General features: G+C 55.7%; 4 protein-coding genes across 4 annotated transcripts; 2 read left to right on the forward strand and 2 right to left on the reverse strand.

Moving 5' to 3' along the window:
* Positions 1-920: 920 nt before the first annotated feature.
* IE81DRAFT_291290 (Brix-domain-containing protein) lies at positions 921-2159 on the forward strand (the record flags this gene model as incomplete). Its single annotated transcript, XM_025511891.1, has 4 exons — positions 921-1092; positions 1243-1310; positions 1387-1608; positions 1686-2159. The coding sequence occupies 4 exons, from the start codon at positions 921-923 to the stop codon at positions 2157-2159; spliced, it is 936 nt and encodes a 311-aa protein (XP_025368947.1).
* A 471-nt stretch (positions 2160-2630) lies between these two features.
* Positions 2631-4483, forward strand: IE81DRAFT_324121 (ribosomal protein L17). The gene is made up of 3 exons (XM_025514149.1): positions 2631-2889; positions 3016-3197; positions 3546-4483. The coding sequence occupies exons 1-3, from the start codon at positions 2853-2855 to the stop codon at positions 4266-4268; spliced, it is 942 nt and encodes a 313-aa protein (XP_025368948.1). The 5' UTR covers positions 2631-2852; the 3' UTR covers positions 4269-4483.
* Positions 4333-6141, reverse strand: IE81DRAFT_324124 (DUF1769-domain-containing protein). The gene is made up of 8 exons (XM_025514150.1): positions 5784-6141; positions 5649-5698; positions 5559-5576; positions 5375-5475; positions 4896-5284; positions 4770-4814; positions 4655-4693; positions 4333-4565 (listed from the first exon to the last, which is right to left on the reverse strand). The coding sequence occupies exons 1-8, from the start codon at positions 6016-6018 to the stop codon at positions 4498-4500; spliced, it is 945 nt and encodes a 314-aa protein (XP_025368949.1). The 5' UTR covers positions 6019-6141; the 3' UTR covers positions 4333-4497.
* An 832-nt stretch (positions 6142-6973) lies between these two features.
* On the reverse strand, positions 6974-10977 carry IE81DRAFT_347978 (hypothetical protein; the record flags this gene model as incomplete). The annotated part of the gene is made up of 3 exons (XM_025516209.1): positions 6974-9319; positions 9406-9554; positions 9621-10977. The coding sequence occupies 3 exons, from the start codon at positions 10975-10977 to the stop codon at positions 6974-6976; spliced, it is 3852 nt and encodes a 1283-aa protein (XP_025368950.1).
* Positions 10978-13182: the final 2205 nt, after the last annotated feature.

Raw genomic sequence — 13182 nt, forward strand, 5'->3', positions numbered from 1 at the left:
GTGAACTACGTCCCTATATGCTGTTATCGCTTCTCTCGAGCATGACTCGACCAGATCGGGATGGACTGAGCAGCGGTGAGCGTGGTCAGCCTTGCAGGCCTATGGCTAGCCACGGCCCCTGTCCTTTTTGGGTCGGATCGTCTGGCCGAGCGCTGCAGCATCATATCTGTTGTGACGCATGACTTTGACTCAAACTGTTGTGTCATAGGCAGTCAGTCAGTCGCTGGACGATGTTTGATGCTCGATCCTTCGCCAGGCGTGGTGGTGTGTGCTGTCACGTGATTTGGGAGCCGCCCAAACTTTTTGGTTCCGACGCATTCGTGATTCTTGATTTGCGTTCGCTTGATGCGATCTTGAATTCGAGGTTCGCACACGAGCAACCTGTCCGCTCACGACCGGATTATTTCCCTCCTACTCCGTCACCACTGCGCACGAGCATTGACACCATCCAGATTCGACACACACTGAGCCGACGACGTCCCAGAATTTCGATAGCTGCCCATCTACTGCTGTACCAACTTCGAGACCAGCGAGTGAGTGTGCTTCCTCGTAACGACTAGAGAACAAACCGGCGAAGATGATCCGCGCACATATGCGCTCCAATTTGGCACCTCTTAAACTAGGACGTTGGTTGCCTCTGTGTCGTTCAGCGAGAGGCTACACACACTGCCTCTTTGCGACGTCCGCTCGGCTTCTGGCCAAGAGGTCCCAATGTCGATGCTTTGCTCTTGACTTTCTGAGCCGTCTTTTGTTTTCCGCTACTTGCTGCTCTGCGTCCATGTAATCGCAGACTGACACCTTAGATCGCCTTTGATCCGCCCAGAAAATTGACTAGCATGGCGTCGCTCTTCAAAGCTGGAGCTGCTGCTAGCGCTGCGGCCAAGAGCAAGGCGAATGGCAAGCGAAAGGCTGTCGAGCCGATGGAGGTGGACGAGGAAGCGCAACAGGTTGCAGCGTCCACTTCCACATCGAGTGCGGCTGCACCCAGGCGGAACAAGCAAAGAGTGCTGTTGCTCCCATCCAGAGGCGTCACCATGAGGATGAGACACTTGGTCAACGATATCGAAGCGCTGTTACCACACTCAAAAAAGGGTGAGCACGCGCTGCGGGAAAAAGGGGGGTGGGGGGGGAAGGGCTGGCTCGCATGAGCGTACTGTGTGGTCTGCCATCCTCGCTCCAAACTGTGGAAGAGCTATTGCGCTTGGGTGCAGTGCTCATCATGCCTCACTCGTACGCATACAGACTCTAAATTGGATTCCAAATCTGACTTGCACGTCCTCAACGAGCTCGCCGAGCTGAACAACTGCAATGTAAGTGCCTCAATCTCCGACCATGACGCATGCAGCTTCAAGTGTCTGACCGACCTCGACTCGCTCGGTGCGGCAGAATACCCTCTACTTCGAAGCACGGAAACACCAGGATCTGTACTTGTGGACTTCGAAGACGCCCAACGGCCCCAGCGCTAAGCTGCACATTCAAAATGTGCACACGATGGACGAACTCAAGATGACTGGAAACTGCTTGAAAGGAAGCCGGCACGTTTTGAGCTTTGACAAGACGTTCGATGAGGTTCCACATTGGGGTTTGATGAAGGAGCTTCTGGCCCAGGTGAGCTTCTCGTTAGGCCTACTCTACCACAAAAAGTTTGCGACCTCGATCTGACGAGGCTCTTATTTCTCACACAGGCATTCGCGGTGCCAAAAGGTGCGAGAAGATCAAAACCTTTCATCGACCACGTCATTTCCTTTTCTGTCCTCGACGGGCGGATATGGTTCAGGAACTACCAGATCGTATCAGCAGCTGCCGATCCTGGCGCCTCGGCACTCGCAGCGGCAGAAGCAGCCTCGCAAGGGACGACTGCCAAAGTGCGTCACTCAAAGAAGAGCGATGCGGACGAGAAGCCACCGACGCTGGTAGAGATTGGTCCGCGCTTCGTGATGACGCCCATTCGAATCTTTGAGGGTAGTTTTGGAGGAGCGACGCTGTACGAGAACCCGGAGTATCTGTCCCCGAATACGGTCAGACATGAGGAGAGACGCAAAAAGGGAGAGCACTACAAGGAGAGAACGACGGCGAAGGCTAACGTGCTCGCCAAGAGGCAGAAGCTTCGGGATGATAGAAAAGATGATCCTTTGGCCCGGGGCAAGGTCTTTGGCTAAAACGTCTCGTTTGATATCTTTTTCTTCTGGCAATTCACTTCATTCGTCACTCGTCCCGCGATCGTGCCCTCGTGTGAAAGTGAATCGCCACGCAAGTGTGTCAAGGCAGGCTTTGTTCGAGACCCGCGCGCGATCATCCCCCCCCCCCCCCCCTGCGACATCTCTGCAGTCGCACATCATTTGTCCTGTTGACATGCTGCGATCGCTGTGCTGGATGACTCGTATGCGCGAGGAGGCGATCATGTCGTGCTGCAGTCTCACAGATCGTGGGATTAGCAGACTGCCATCAGAATGGCTGCGAATCTTGAATCCGAATGAAGGGGGAGTGGAGCCAGATGAGTGCAGGCTGCACGGGAGTCGGCGGGTCGGCGTGGGCGCTGTGCAAGCTTGCCAAGCCACGTGCAGGCAAGCGCGCGTAGTCCTGCCTGCGTACAGGCTTCTCGCTCCTTTTGAACTGCATCTGCTGCATCTGCATGTTGCTCCAAGGTTGCGATCTTCACACCCGTACCAGTCAGTAGGTGTCACCGCCGAAGCCATCAAAGCGGCAGCTTCCTTTGACACGATTCACGACCCAAATCCTGTCTGCTTGCCTACGTGCCATGCTAACCGGCTTGAGCTGCACTGGAAGCACACGGCACATTCTCATCCTTCCGCCAAAGTACCCTTTTCCCTCTCGCAGCCTCGGCAATCAAGATGAAGGGTCTTGCTTTCCGCAAGCTCAGTCGGACCTGTGAGTCGAATAAGAAGATGCGATGCTTCCTTGAGCCCAACTTCAGCTTTCATTGGCGCTGCCTGCCGTTGCTTCTCGAGCACAATTTGAGCCTGATGCGATGCCCCAAACCCCTTAACCTCGCAGCTTCGCACAGACAATCCCTCTTGCGCAATCTGGTCACCTCGCTAGTGGCTCACGAGAGGATTCAGACTACAGTGGCCAAGGCGAAAGAAGCGCAAAGAGAAGCCGAAAAGCTCATCACCAAGGCAAAAAAGGCGAACCTTGGTCATTCATCCCAAGGTATCAGAGCTAGAGCTTACTTGTATGTGAGTTCCTTCTGGCAAGGGTGCTTAGGTGTGCTGTGCGAGTTGAGGGATCAATACGAAACCTTTGGAGGGAAAAGCGAAGATGAAAATCATTTCACAGACCTGAACCGATGCTCCTTTCGAGTGAGCACTGGAGGACAAACCCCAAATTGCCAAATTTACATTGCTGAGCTATCGCGCGTAAGATGGGAGAAACGTGGAAGCACAGAAGGAGGAGGGCAGGGGAGCCGGAGTCAGGGCTGAGGAAGGACCGCAGCAAAGGCGGATTCATCCTTTTGAAAGCTGGCGTTTGCGCTTTCGATTCGCGCTGACACACCTCACCTGCATCTCCACGCTGCCTCGATGTAGCCCAATCCTTTGCAGCCTTCGTGGCCCAAGTTGCAGTCCTTGGCCGAGAGGTTTAGGGACAGACCAGGCGGATATACGAGACTACACCTCAATGGCAATCGCTTTGGCGACAATGCTCCGACAGCTCTTCTGGAATTTGTGGATGGCGCATCAGATGTCAGGCTAGAAGTGACGGCGAGGTCGTTGGCACGCGAAGCGCTCGAGGCTTTCAAGCTTGACGGGTCGAAGGGCAAGCCCACACTTGTCGCTCCAGGCTCTGAGGAGAGGCTTGTGGACGACGAAAGGTTTTCTATCCTCACGCGTCAAAATGCGAGAAAGGTGACTCAATTCAACCCGAATGCGCTCAAGGAACTGGTGACGAGCGCATCCAGCCACTTGGCCAGGCTAGTAGCTACCGAGCAAGTAGAAGGTCAGTACAGGGTGGACGAAGACAAGATCAAGGCGCTAGGTAAAAATGGGCCATTCGGTGAAACGGCCATCAAACCTATGCGTGGAATGAAAAGGAGAGCGGGTCAAAGAAGATTGGTGGAAGAGGATTGGGAACCACCAGTCATGCGCGGAAAGGGAGGCAACAGCGTAGTCAGGTTGTCAAAGGGAAACTTTGCCAAGCGATTGATCCCGAGAACTACATTGCCAGAGGACCACGGCACAGAGAAGGCCCTGCGCGACGCTTTGCACAATAGACAAATCGCCAACGCAAGGATCAGCGACGACGCTCAATGAATTGTATGGACCGCTTTGATCCGGCACAGTTGCTCCACCGTGTCGAAGCTCCGGCGCAGATGTACTTTAAGTCCCTTCATCAATAGCATACCGCATTCAGATCCGCGGTCAAGACACGATTGTGTGCAAGCTGAAGAGCAGGCCCTCGAGGACAGACGTTCTACTGCCATCTACATGCGCGGGCAACCTTGTGCAAGTAGGTCGCGAAGTGTGGGAATGGTGCGGGATTCTACGTCTTGAGCTCATTGATTGTAAACTCGACCACAAAGAAGACGGTGTCGTCGGATTTATCTTTGCCTGCGGAGTCGGAAGTTGGGCTTGCACGTCAGACGCTCGACGCAGCTGGGATTGACAGACAAGGTCTTCGGGGCTCAAGCGCCACTTACAGTAGAAGCGCACCGGCTGTCCATCCCAATACTTTTTCACTGATTGCGAATCGGGAAGAAAAGGGCCCATCTGCTATCAGCTCGTACTTTTCCGCATTCCGACCGCAGTACTCACGATCGAAGCCCATACCGTTCGTGTAGGGCAATTCCAAACGCAAGGCTATGCAAGATGCAATGTGGAGGTGAGCAAAGGCCCACACTCAAAGAGGGCAGCGTGTTGATCTCCCTGGCTGCTGCTCACTGTTGAAATCGATGAAGCCATTGTCGAACGTGGTGGTTGTGACGAGATCTTTGCGACCAATCAAGACTCTCTCCCTAACGTGCTCTTTCCAAAATTGAGCTCTCCTCTGATGAGCATGCTCATTTCCACCTCTGCCTCCCTTGAGTGATCTGACGGTGGATAAATCGGCCACGCCGTCTTCTTCCAGTTGGGGATCAATCTCTTCAGAGCCTTCTTTGAGTAAGAGGGCCGAAGTATCGTCGTGCACGTAGCTTCCATCACCCCCCTTGACTGCTCCTTGAGGAAAGGGGGGCCAATCTTCTGACTTGAAGGCATCTTCGGCCGTCTTGGCTTCCGCTGCTGCTGGAACGCGAGCTACGTTGACGCGCGTCATGGTCGCGATGAGAGGGCTGTTTGACGGGCAAGATGAGCAACAGATGAGCGCTCTGGAGCAAGCACTCCATGTGCGGCACTCATGTTCTTGCTGGCCAATCTCTCACCTGAAAGCCCACGGTCTGTCAGCATAGATGTCGTGCTTCAGGTTCGGATCAATGTACCCAAGCGCATTCAGAGCGACCGACGTGCCCCATGGCAGAATGTCCTGAAAGCCCGGGGTCGCAATGAACAGCGCTTCGTTAAATCTTGCTCTCCGCTTCCAGACAGCTGCTCCAACTCTCCACTCACCCGGATGGGCTTCTCGAACTTGTTCGCAAGTGGCCATCAAACTGGTCAGAAGGGGCCAAGATCACTCCAAATGCGACGACTCGCACTCACTTGATTGCCCCACACCAAGTCGTTTGCATTCACGTCCTTCAAAAAGCGCCCTTCAAGGGATCATCAGAGGGTCTCAGCCCACCTTTTCTCTCCCCCTCTGGCTCGACCAGCACGTCGAGCGAATGGCTTGCTCACCTTGCAATTGAATGCTCCACGTATTTCCCTTGCCCACCCCCTCGTCAAAATACTCCGTATGAGCGATCCTCTCTTTTCCCGGCGGCACCTCTCCCGTAAATTCCTTGATCCTGACGACGACTCGACCTTGAAACTTGTCCGTCGAGATGAGCGCTGCTTCTTCGCTGTTTACATTGTACACTTTCAAATCGTCCACGCTGCACCCGATCGAGATGCGCAGCGAAGGGGGGGCCATGTCTGCTTCTCGTTGGTGTCGACTCTAGATCTGCGATCGTACAGACTGGGTGGGATAGATGTCCGACGTCGCGTCTATGTGGTGCTGAAAGTAGCGTCTGCTTGCAAGGTCGCTGCCACAAAGCAGCGGTCGGTGGGCGATGATGCAGGCGGATGCCAGGGTTCAGCTGCTGAGGTTTGTGCGTAAGGGTTGATCGACTGACTGGCCAGGAACACGCGCTCGCAATACCGTACAGTACATGTGGAGGCGGACGCCCACCCACCTGCGCACCCGCCACTCGTGACTCGTGCTGGTTCACCGCTGGCAAGAGGTGCTCGATGTGCGGGGCGGTACTTCTGCATGGGCTTTGAAGTCCTGCTCTCTGCTATTCGCTTCCTGGTCTGCGGTCGAGTTTCGAAGAACTCAACTTCCACAAGACCAGGAATGATCGACTCGCAGCACAAGCAACGGCATCGCGAGCTCAACACATACCTCGCGCGTCAGCGTGGGTCGAATCAGTCTCTTGCGGCACTTTTACAAACCAAACATCCACCATGGACTTTTCGCGCTTTTAACGTCGGCTGATGATTGCACCAAGAAGAGAGGGGTGAGATACAGTGGATGCGCGGATAGGAAAAGCGGATGACTCGTATTCAAGTAAAGAGAAGTATGCAGCGAGAATGAGGTCACGGTAATCGATATTCAATGAGAAGTGGGACGATGGGTGACGACTGGACGAGCTTGGTGCAAGTGTGGATGAGGGGAAAGTGTCATGAAAAAGGGACGTCTATGTCTCGTGACCCGGTCTCTGCAGGCGAAGGAGCCGAGTCACAAATGGCAGGAGCAGTCATCGGTGTTGGATATGAAGCTGTGCTTGGAGATGAGTGTAGCAAGTTGGAACTGGAAAGAGAAACTCGAAGCGGCCAAGGCTCGCAGCAACCTTCATCGAGACGGTCGAGCAGCTGTCGGCTTTGCTTTAGATGAAATAGCGTTCATTGAGATAGGTGATTTCGTGGCACAAGTAGCCCCATGTGAGCCGTAGAGCAGTAGCCGGGATGCCGCTCGGACTGCCGGCTCCGAATGGCATGACAGCGGCCGTCTGAGGGTTGATGCCTTCGGGGTTGTGGTGAATGCTTCCGGCACCTGCTGCAAGATCGACATCCAGATCGAAAGCATCGCGCACCGCGGGATGGACCTCAGAGTCACCCCTCGCTGCCTGAGAATGCTCATCTTTGCCCATCATTGGCGAGTTTGCAGTGTCAAATTCGATCTTGGAGAGCGAATCAAGTAGGCGCGGATCAATGGGCTCTTCAGGCGAATTGCCTTTGCTGCGCGATAGAAGTGCGATCCTTTTCGCTTTCTGTCGGGCCAAGTAGGTCTCCCAGCCGCGCAGCTCCCAAAAGAACAAGAGGTGGGGCTGGATCAAGATGTTGAGGCGCCTCGAGCGCACCAGCAAGTAGGATTCCACCAAATTCAGATCCAGGTGTGCCATGACGTACGCCAAGACGATTGTAGAGCTGCGACTGACTCCAACGCGGCAGTGCACAAGGACTGCGCCTCCAGATCTCCTGGCACTTTCAATGTACTCGACTGCTTCGCGCATGGCTGATCGGAGCGGATCAATCCCATCATCCGAGACATTCTTGAGATCCAAGACCGAAATGCGACCAGCGCGCTCTTCGTGCCAAAGTGAGTTTTGCTGCTCAGGTAAAGAAGGCATCGCCGCTCCCATAGATGTGCCACGATCGTCGACGGTCGCGTTAACCTCTGCCCACGGTGGATTCAGCGCCGTTTCGCCTACGGACACCACATGAGTGATACCGAGGGCGTGCAGCATGGAGGGGTTGAGGGCGTGGTTCAGATTGCCTAGGTAGAGAAAGGGAAGGATGCGAGAAGGGAAAGAACCCTCGAAGCGACCGTCGTAGAACCAGCGATGGTCGACCGAGGGTGCTGCAGCTGGCGTTCGCGAATTGTTCGAGTGACGAGCGTGCTTCTCAGGGCTTCGTGGAGTGCTGGGAGACCGTGGTGTTGGCGTGCGGTTGCGTACTTCCGGCGAAGGAGATTGAGGGCTAAGTGAAGGAGTCGAGGGCGCTTTGCGAACGCTGGCTGCAGCATGAGAACTGGACACGAAGCCAGAGGCTGCAGCCAGCCCACGCGCCCAGACGCTCTGCTCTACGGCGCTGCCCGAGTGGCCGTCGTCTGCGCCTGCATTGGAGGAATCACGACGATTGCTGCTACCTCGGCGTGAGCCATTCGCCGATCTCTTAGGCCCGCTTTCATCGTGAGCGAGTCCCCAACTGAATGCATGCCTGCCCTTTGGCGAACGAATGGACGGTGAAGTGGATCGGTTCATCATCTCGCGATCGCGCTCCTCTCGTTGTCTGCGTATGGAGTCGCGTTGTGCGACGATGCGGTCTTCGATCAGCTTCAGGAAAGGCAGGTCGCGACCGTAGACGAAGAAGGAGCGTCCACAGCGCTGCTGCAGATCGAGGTACGCATCTGGCAGGGACAGCTCGCGCGCATACATGAGGTAGGCGAGTGCAAGAATGGACGTTTCGGTGTATCCATCTCCACAGTGGAGCAAAACGCGTCGAGGAAGCTGCTGCGTTGTCGACTGCATAAGAGAGGGATGAGCACCACTGGAGGTGCGCGAGCCGTGCCCACGGAGTGCTCCATGCACAAAAGTCGAGCCGTTTGGCACATGACTAGTCGGCCACTGCTTGTCGTGAGGCTGAGCTTGCCTCTTGATCCAAGCGCACAGGTTCAAGATTCCCTCCACGGCGCATTCAAGGCCTCTGCCTTGGGCGCCAGACTCGAAGCTCGTCTTTGACGACGGTAGCTCCAGATGGATGACGTTATCCGGAGCTATGAACAGTTGCATATTGCTGGGTGTAGTGGGCTGTGGACTCGACGACCTGTCGTGACCAAAGCCGTCTTTGCTTGGAGATAGCATGCGACGTCCACCACTTCTGCAAATGCGACTGATGGCACTCGGCGTCCAGCCAGAGGGACCAAGAGAGACTGAAGGTCGCTCGGCAGCAGGAGCGGGTGCTTCGAGCGCATCGTCCTCTTCGAGATCGCGGAGAGCTTGCTTGCTGTCGTGTTCGAATGCAGCGGTAGCTTCCATGCTGTCGAGAAGGTGCGATGCGTAGCTCAACTTTGTCGGTTGTGGGATCTCTGCGCCGTCATGCGCTTCGATGCACACTGCAAAGCCTAGGGGATTCGACTCCTGCGGTCTTCTTCCAGCATGGTCGACTCCGTCAAGCTGATACGGCCCTGCATTTTCGGGCTTGGGCAGGGGAACGTCGGCGGTGGAGCCCATCTGTGGCGTTGACCCGAAGTGATGTGAAGGTATGGTAAGCCTCATGAGCGAAAGAGTGCAAGATATACAGCGACTGTGGAGCTCACCCAGACGTGATCGTCAATTTCGCTTGCTGCTGTAAGGCGCTGCATCTCTTCGCGCTCGCGCTCACTGAACTCGACGTGATGCCGTCGAATCCCTTTACTGTCCACTGCCACCAGGTGTTGGTGAGAGCGCTCAAAGGCTAGAAAGGGGTCTGAGAGCGAAGACACGAGGCGTTATTAGGAGCAGCCTCTCGATGAGATTCGATGGCGACACTTACCAGTCACGACAAAGACGTTGTACTTCAAGCTACCGAGTCCGAGTATCATGCGTTCCTCGTACATTTGCTCCTGGGCGTCTCGTATCCACCTTGCTAATTGAAGTACACCGTCATGCAGGCCAGCCGGACAATACACGGCGATGTCGGAGATGGTGGCGTATCTGGCGCACTGTATGCGGAAATTGCGGAGGCTGACACCTGGCGCTTGCTTTGGCTCGACGAAGCGAGCGAGGTCCTCGTCCTGGTCTTCTGCATGCGAGTGAGACGGCGGCACAATCACCTGGCTCGGCAGGACGGAAGCGTTCAGCCAACTGTGTATTGGTTGAGGCGAATATTCTTGCAAAGGACGCTGCTTGCCTGGACCAGCGGTGCTCGACTCCCATGGCGGTGAGGTGGAATCGAATTTGGCGTGCTGAGTGGCAGAGACTGATTGACATGGTCCATCAGAAGGCGGCCAGGCAATGCTCGCGCTTGTCATTTCCGAGCCCTCGTCGCTTTCTGCAGCAGTTGAGAACAGCGAAGACATGTCCGAGGAGATCAGCGACGACGAAACTGACGTACTGGAGCCAGAATGGCCGAGCTGGGTGCGATTTGCCGCAGAAGGCGCGTTTCGATCCGAAATACCGTCGTCGCTGCTATTGTTGCTACTTGAAGCGCTACCGCATGGACTAGTCTCGTCGGGACTCTCGTGTCCGACACTCATCGTCAGCACGCCCATTGAGCCAGAGCGAGGACGGCCGGAAGCGCGACGCAGTGCCAATCCAGAAGCAGAAGAAGACGCGCGCCTGCGCTGCATCGCTTTGGCCTGTTCCGGTGTAGGCATGTCCGCTCGAATGATAGTCAACCCACGGTAGTTTGGAGTCGGCTGACCACTGGGAGGTGCGCCAAAGAATGCGTTTTGCGCAGCGTTGTTGCCGTCAACACCGTGCAGGAAGGGAAAGACGACGTGATGGGGCACATCGAGGTGGACGTAAGCATCGTGGAGGGATGCGAGCTGCGAAGCGCTCAATGCGCGAATGGAGGTGCGATCAGCGCATTCACGACTAGTGTGGCCCGGACGAGCAGAGGGCCCCGAGATTGATGAGCCCTCGTTGCGCTCTTGTTCGAGACAGAGCTCATCTAGCACTGGATATAGACTGAGATCCCGATGCTGAAGGCCCCATTCGTGCGCTTCATCGACGGTCGGAAGGGCGAGAGGCTCAGCGGATGTAGACGAAGGCTGAGCATCATCGGCGATTGAGTGGTCTGACGGTCGATTCTCATCGCCGGCGCTAGGGACACCCAGTTGAAGCGAGACGACGGTTGCTGACTGCTCTCCGCCACGAGAAGCTACAGGGTGTAGTGATACTGCTGCCATGGTGTTGAGCGACGTGTGAAAGGAGCACAAGGATCTCGAGGTTGAGATGGTTGAGCAGCGTTGTAAGCCGTTGAAGAGGTGGTGACGATTAAAAGCGGCACTTGAGGCAATCGGAGGACACCCTGGGCGCGATTGGTGTCAAGATGGTTGAAACAACGATGATGAAGGTTGCTTGTCTGGAGCGCAGCATACGAACCAGAAGACTGCCATGTGCTGATGAGGCGCCAGGTGCCAGGCGAAGAGTTGGGCGCAAGGTAAGTTGGGCGCCCGCGGGGGTGTTTGATCTCACCCTTGCCCTCGTCGCGAGCGAGCGATATGGTAGGCCAACCTTGAAAGGACTATATGAGACGAGTTTACCGGCCGGCGATGGTGACACACTGACGATGCGCAGGCTCTAGCTGCGGCCTAGCAAGACCAATTAAGCAGCAGGTCAAGTGAAATGAGCAGTCGCGGGTGCGGGGTTTTCGCAGTCGGGCGATGCAGGCCTCAGCGTGCAGATACACGCACTGACCTCCTCGACTAACTCCTTAAACACACCCAGGGGATGCCCACCCCAATGGAGGGGGAGATGTAGCTAGCTAGCGCTGCTACCCTGACCGAGCTGCTACTTGAGCAGTCGCTGCTGAGTACGTGCTCTCGCACAGCTCAAAGCGATCGACGAGATTCCTTCCCAGCGAAACTGACCCTGACAGCAACGCAGCGCAGGTGAGCGCTGATGATCCGATGGCGCAATGTCCCGACGAGTGACTGAGTGCGGGTGCTGCTGGCGTCGGCTGCGTATATAGCTGTTTTTGGCGGTCTTCGGCCAACCTGGCAGGCATGCACCACAAAATTGTGACTCTCGCGGTGCGTGACCCAGTATATCTGCTGCCTAGTGGCAAGGTGTGGTGCTATATAATTCGCGCGTGTTTTCGCAAAGTCCTGACTCGCCGCGGTCGCGCGTTTGTTTCGGAAGCTGAACAGATTCACGAATGAGATGAGGCGCCCTTTATTGCCTCCTGCTGTGAGCTAGGCGAGGCGGTACGCATAGGAAGCGGACCAAGACTAGTCTGTGCGATGGACGTTATAGAATACAGAAGAGGACTTGCGCAGGCTGATAATTGAAGGGGTCGATCGTGATTGTCTGCGCAACGTCGTGAAGATGAGGCCTGATGATAATTTGTGGACTGATGGAAGATGTGGACAGATTCTGCTCGCGATCGATATAAAGTGACCAACACGGACCAAGGAGCTCTCTTGACTACTCTAGTCTACAAGGGAATCCAAAAGGCCTGTGAGAAGGACGTGGACGTTCGCTATACATCGACTCGTGACTGTACTATACCAGCTGAGGTTGGGTACGGCACCTGTCCCGTCCCGTTGGGACGGGAGTCGAGGGTTGTACACCTCGACAATCAATCCGTCTTGCTCTGTATCTGGCTGTGCACAGCCGTCGACGTCTCTAATCAGAGAACCGAGACGCACAATCGCGCTCACCTAGCTTGCTGCTGCATGGTGCCTCACGGCATGCACGGCCGGGCTAAATCCTGATGAGCGCACTTCACGCAGAAGGAGCAGTCAAAGCAGTGAGTCAAAGTTGCCTCGCGCCAGGCGGTATGTGCATGGTGCATGGTTCTCCTCCTTTTGCGGCAGCATGCACGTACAGCAGTGAGTGCCACGACATCCACTGTTGGCGCGAATCTTGACTTCGTGACTGCTCATGCGCCCAAACAGATGCTGCCAGCGTCGCATGCCGAGAGGAACGCGCACGATGCACTGCAGCTCCTGCGCGCCTTTCTTTCCCAGCGTGTGCAGCACAGGTGCAGTAGCGCAAAAGACCAAAAAGGAGCTGTTGTTGCTGCTGCTGCTTGCGGCTGCCCGGCCAAAAGGAAGGGGTCCGGCGAAACGCGGCAGCAGAGTAAAAGCGAGGAGCTGATGGAATTCACTTGTCCATTTCATGTGGCTTGCGCTAAAAAGGTGCAATCGATTGATGGCTCGCGTGCGGCGGGTCACACCCTGGGAAGGCAAAAGTGGGGTCCCTTCGTCGGCCCACCGCTGCTGCTGCTGCTGCTCAACGGGCGTGAGCGAGCGGTGCCCCACTGCTATCATCATGACGCAGTCACCTCATTCAAGATTCGAACTTGCTGGTGATTTGAATCGTGAATGTACCCTCTTTTCAAGAGCTCATCACGCCAAGTCAATCGCACCTGATGATTCACTCACAAC

This window comes from Ceraceosorus guamensis, assembly GCF_003144195.1.
Source record: "Ceraceosorus guamensis strain MCA 4658 unplaced genomic scaffold IE81scaffold_37, whole genome shotgun sequence".
Taxonomy (NCBI): Eukaryota; Fungi; Basidiomycota; class Exobasidiomycetes; order Ceraceosorales; family Ceraceosoraceae; genus Ceraceosorus; species Ceraceosorus guamensis.

What these genes read in the sequence shown, in the direction of transcription:
- IE81DRAFT_324124 (XM_025514150.1), bottom strand. Translation starts at nt 6,018, where the DNA reads ATGGCCCCCCCTTCGCTGCGCATCTCGATCGGGTGCAGCGTGGACGAT. An exon ending in GACAGACCGTGGGCTTTCAG is followed by an intron (nt 5,285 to 5,374) that starts GTGAGAGATTGG and finishes CCCGTCAAACAG; the next exon opens with CCCTCTCATCGCGACCATGA. An exon ending in TGGCTTCATCGATTTCAACA is followed by an intron (nt 4,815 to 4,895) that starts GTGAGCAGCAGC and finishes CATCTTGCATAG; the next exon opens with CCTTGCGTTTGGAATTGCCC.
- IE81DRAFT_324121 (XM_025514149.1), top strand. Translation starts at nt 2,853, where the DNA reads ATGAAGGGTCTTGCTTTCCGCAAGCTCAGTCGGACCT. An exon ending in CCGCAAGCTCAGTCGGACCT is followed by an intron (nt 2,890 to 3,015) that starts GTGAGTCGAATA and finishes TTAACCTCGCAG; the next exon opens with CTTCGCACAGACAATCCCTC. An exon ending in GAGCTAGAGCTTACTTGTAT is followed by an intron (nt 3,198 to 3,545) that starts GTGAGTTCCTTC and finishes GCCTCGATGTAG; the next exon opens with CCCAATCCTTTGCAGCCTTC.